At 42.3% G+C, this 4,076-nt stretch overlaps 1 protein-coding gene across 1 annotated transcript; it reads right to left on the reverse strand.

The window, feature by feature from the left end:
* Nucleotides 1–613: 613 nt before the first annotated feature.
* On the reverse strand, nt 614–2,642 carry LOC135826139 (zinc finger protein 782-like). The gene has a single exon (XM_065338782.1). It carries the CDS (start codon nt 2,543–2,545, stop codon nt 1,160–1,162), a length of 1,386 nt encoding a protein of 461 aa, XP_065194854.1. The 5' UTR covers nt 2,546–2,642; the 3' UTR covers nt 614–1,159.
* Between the last annotated feature and the right edge of the window lie 1,434 nt (nt 2,643–4,076).

Here is a 4,076-nt window from a genome sequence, read left to right on the forward strand (position 1 = left end):
ATGTGTACAGTGCGAACACGCTCTAGGCACTGACGATCGTTTTTGACAGGATCTTTTTCCTGTACTCCGAGTTTCAACTGACTACACGGTACACTTTGTTGTGTGTAAGACAGATCTGCCGGGTCGAGTATCTGGCTCTGTGGTAGTTGTGATAAATGCGTCAAAATGGCTGCGAAGGCGCATCACTTCCTGTGACTCAAATAGTCGATTGCTGAACCTCACACTGATTTCATGCTGTAGAGTAAGATTTGTCTCACGTCTTTAGAGAGGCTCCCTGTTGCGATTCATGGTGGTGACAGTCAATTTTGTTCGTCAGGCCTTTCCCCTTGTCACCTTCCCCTCGAACGAATGAATACTTTGTATGTTGGGGCTTCCCTCGTGCTACATAGTGCGGGAAGTGTGTGGGTTGCAGTGAGAACTCCGTCCCACCAGCCAGTGCGAATTCACAGGAAGCTTGAGGGTGAAAGTCAGAAGAAAGTGTTGAATGGTCGCTGCTTGGATGACCAGTAAGCCATAGCTTAGTGTTAGAGCATTGCTGCTTATTATCAGTGTCAGGGTTCGAGTCCTGGTGGTGAAAGTCAATTTTACCTTTCGTCCATTTCCACTAAGCACATGAACTTTGAGATAGTATTAGAAGATTTGAGGAGTTTTGACAAAGACTAGAACAAGACAAAACAATATTATACATGGGAGCAAAGATACATACAGACCGAATATAATTATAGCTTTATACGCGGCCTTGAAAACAGCAGAGCAATGCGTACGTGCTCTAGAAGTATTATACTTGTTTGCGACATTCAAAAGGACAGGTTTATCAACAATGGAAAATGCGTTCCGTCTGTGTGAGACGTGCAAAGGACAACATGGAATGAAACAGTACAATATCAACGGGAAGACAATGATACAAGATATTGTTTGTGATGGTAGTTGTTAGTATGGGTGAAATCAGCGTGTAAGTAAGCAGTTACCAAGGAGTGGAGTTCAGATCTGTCTGTCATTGGCATTGAATTTACCCCGGTTAAAACCGGTATTAGAAGTCAGATGTAAGATCATTTTGGAAAAGCTTTTGTTTAGAGGGTGTTTGTATTTTCAAGGTCTTGAAAAGTGTGGTTTGGCAATGAAAGACTTGTCCCGATCGTTCACACATGATCCCTTGCTGTTAGGAATGGATTCGTGCATGAGCTGTTTTGCTGGATTTCCGATTGAATGACTTTCCACATACATTACACGAAAATGGTTTCTCTCCAGAATGGATGCGTTGATGACTTGTGAGATGTGGTAATTGTCTGAATGCCTTGCCACATAATTTACACTGAAATGGTTTCTCTCCAGAATGGATGCGTTGATGACTTGTGAGATGTGGTAATTGTCTAAATGCCTTGCCACATAATTTACACTGAAATGGCTTCTCTCCAGTATGTGTACGTAAATGAGATCTAAGGCTGGAACAGGCGGAAAAACCTTGACCACAGTAATGACACTGAAACCGTTTCTCCCCTGTATGGATACGTTCGTGAGCAGTACGATTGGATTTGTCACTGAATGACTTATCGCAGTGCTTGCACGTAAAGGGTTTCTCTCCTGAGTGAACACGTCCATGACTGGTAAGCTTAGCTCGCCTATTGAAGGTTTTATCGCACACTTTACACTTTAACAATTTTTCTTCTGGATGTGTACATTCATCAGATGTTATTAAACAAGATTGAGCAGAAAATGATTTATCGCATTGCTTACATTTAAGCGGCTTTTCTCCAGGTTGTGAATGCGAACGATCCAGTGTGTCACTCTGGCGATCGAGTGACGTATCTGTTTCCTTGCTGAGCAACGGTTCAGGCTGAGTAATGTCAATTTGAAGTTGACAAACTTCCTTCGAAAACAACTCAGAGGTGTGCATATTGTTGAACGTTTTACGATCGTGATGTTTGGGATCTTCAGATAAGCTGGACGAAAGAGGAGATACTGGAATACGTCCGATAATGTGAACGTCCACATCGGCAGACTTGCTTGAGTAATTGCCACCTTTCGAGTCATACGCTACGTGCCCATGGCCTGTGTAGTGATATGAAACGGAGACGGGATGGTTAACAGTTTGGTTACCGTTGTCTTGCGATCTTTTGTCAGTGTCCACTGCCGGTGTCATGGGATTTGAGCTTGGGTTTACGATAGCTGTTGTCGAAACAATAGTAGCGTTTGTTTTGTTGTTACTCTGGAACTCTGGTAGTTGCTCCCTGAACTTGTCTGCCACATCCTCAATCAAACGATGATCTTGAAGGGCATCGGAGGTAGATATTGGAGTGTTGCAAGAGCTGAATGAGGAACGCAGAGGAGGATTATATCCGTAGGAGAATTCAGAGGTCGCTACTTGATTGCCGCTTTCAGCATTTGGGTGGTTATGTGCTCCATAAGATGCGCCGTAGGATGCTGCTATATTTGGCGGTGGAGGACACGCAGTAGACCTTCTGCTGGTCCATATGACTAGTGGTGGCAGTGATGAGAGTGCATCAGAGTCCACGCTACTCGCCGAATTCCATTCACAATTATCCATGATTCACGTACAACACAAAGTCTCAAAACTGTAATTTTCCTTCCAAGCACAAAACGTGTCCGACGTCAGTGCCAATAATTCAAATAGCAAGAACTCGCCCTAGGATGTAGGTTTTATAATCAGTAGCATTTGTGTTTCCCGAGGAACATTCTGCTAATTCGTCACGTCAAACATCTATTTATGAACTCTATAATCAACTGACACATGGCAATCTTATCATATCCTGAGCATACTCATAATCACCTACACGCATACAGGTTTACATACACAGGCTGACACACACACACTCACACACTCACACACACACACACACACACACACTCACACACACACACACACACATACACGTTATCCTTGTTATGTTCTCTTCACCTTAGAGCTTGTGTTGGTATCACGAAAGCTGAGACTTACACTTCATGCTGACTCTTCAACTCCTGACGTGGGATGGTGTCAATGTGAGACACTTTGGCGTTAGATATTGAATGGGACATCGTTGTATCGAAGCGTTTTCACCTCATGTGAATATAATGATAATAATAATAATAATTATGTAGGGTCTTTGAAGAGCCTGGTATAATGTGACAAGATTCACAAGGACTAGAACGAGACTATACAATGTTAAAATGAATAATAGGTCAAAGTTACATAGAGTAACAAAGGAACTAAAATATTTGCATCACGTGTGAAATCCCAAACAGCCCAGCGTATCGCAATTAATTAATTGTTTTTTTGCATAGTTAATTTGTAAACACACTCCTACTGTGTAAGAAGTGCAATGAATAACAAGGAACGAAACTGTAGATATCAACTGGAATACAATGATTATGATAATGTTATTGATGTTACATGTGTTGACGTCAGCATGTAAGCAGTGAAATTTGCATGGAGACCTAAATAAAACATCTGGAAAAACCTTTGGCTGTTAGTATTTGCATGGTCTTCAAATTCTGTTTTCGCTTTGATGGATTTGTCACCAGCGCTGTTACCTGATGAGTTACTCTAAGAGGATGGATTCTTTCTTGGACTATTAGGTTGGAGTGCTTGGCCAAAGATTTCGAACATTCCGCACACTGAAAAGGCATATCTCCAATATAGGCATATCTCTAGTATGGATGCGTTCTTGTTCTGTCCCGGCTTCAGTGACACTTCAGTGCACGGAAAGGTGTGGAGGAGTAGGCACTATGACTCTGTGTAGACGATCCAGTCACTGAAGTAGGATCTGCGTGTTGTGCAGCCCTAGATCTGTGAGCAATGGTCTTGGAAACGCCAGTCAGGAATGTGCCTCACCGAATCAATTTTAAGGACTGTTGAAGAGATCCTCTTTTACCTTACATTGCAGTTAAAGTAACGAAATTTATTCCTATCGCACAGCTATGAGTCCAAATATAGTCAATAACAGTGTCCTTGCAGGGAATGAAATGCACCCAATCATACAGAAGGGAAGGTCAGCTCCCCGTGGAAATTATCATATCCTGTAATTCTTGTGTCGTACGAGCTCAAATGTATTCCAAGTATAGTAATGGAAAAAATC

This window comes from Sycon ciliatum, chromosome 10 (genome assembly GCF_964019385.1).
Source record: "Sycon ciliatum chromosome 10, ocSycCili1.1, whole genome shotgun sequence".
Classification (NCBI taxonomy): Eukaryota; Metazoa; Porifera; class Calcarea; order Leucosolenida; family Sycettidae; genus Sycon; species Sycon ciliatum.

Bases quoted from the DNA above. Each gene is read 5' to 3' on its own strand.
- LOC135826139 (XM_065338782.1), bottom strand. From the start codon at position 2,545: ATGGATAATTGTGAATGGAATTCGGCGAGTAGCGTGGACTCTGATGCA.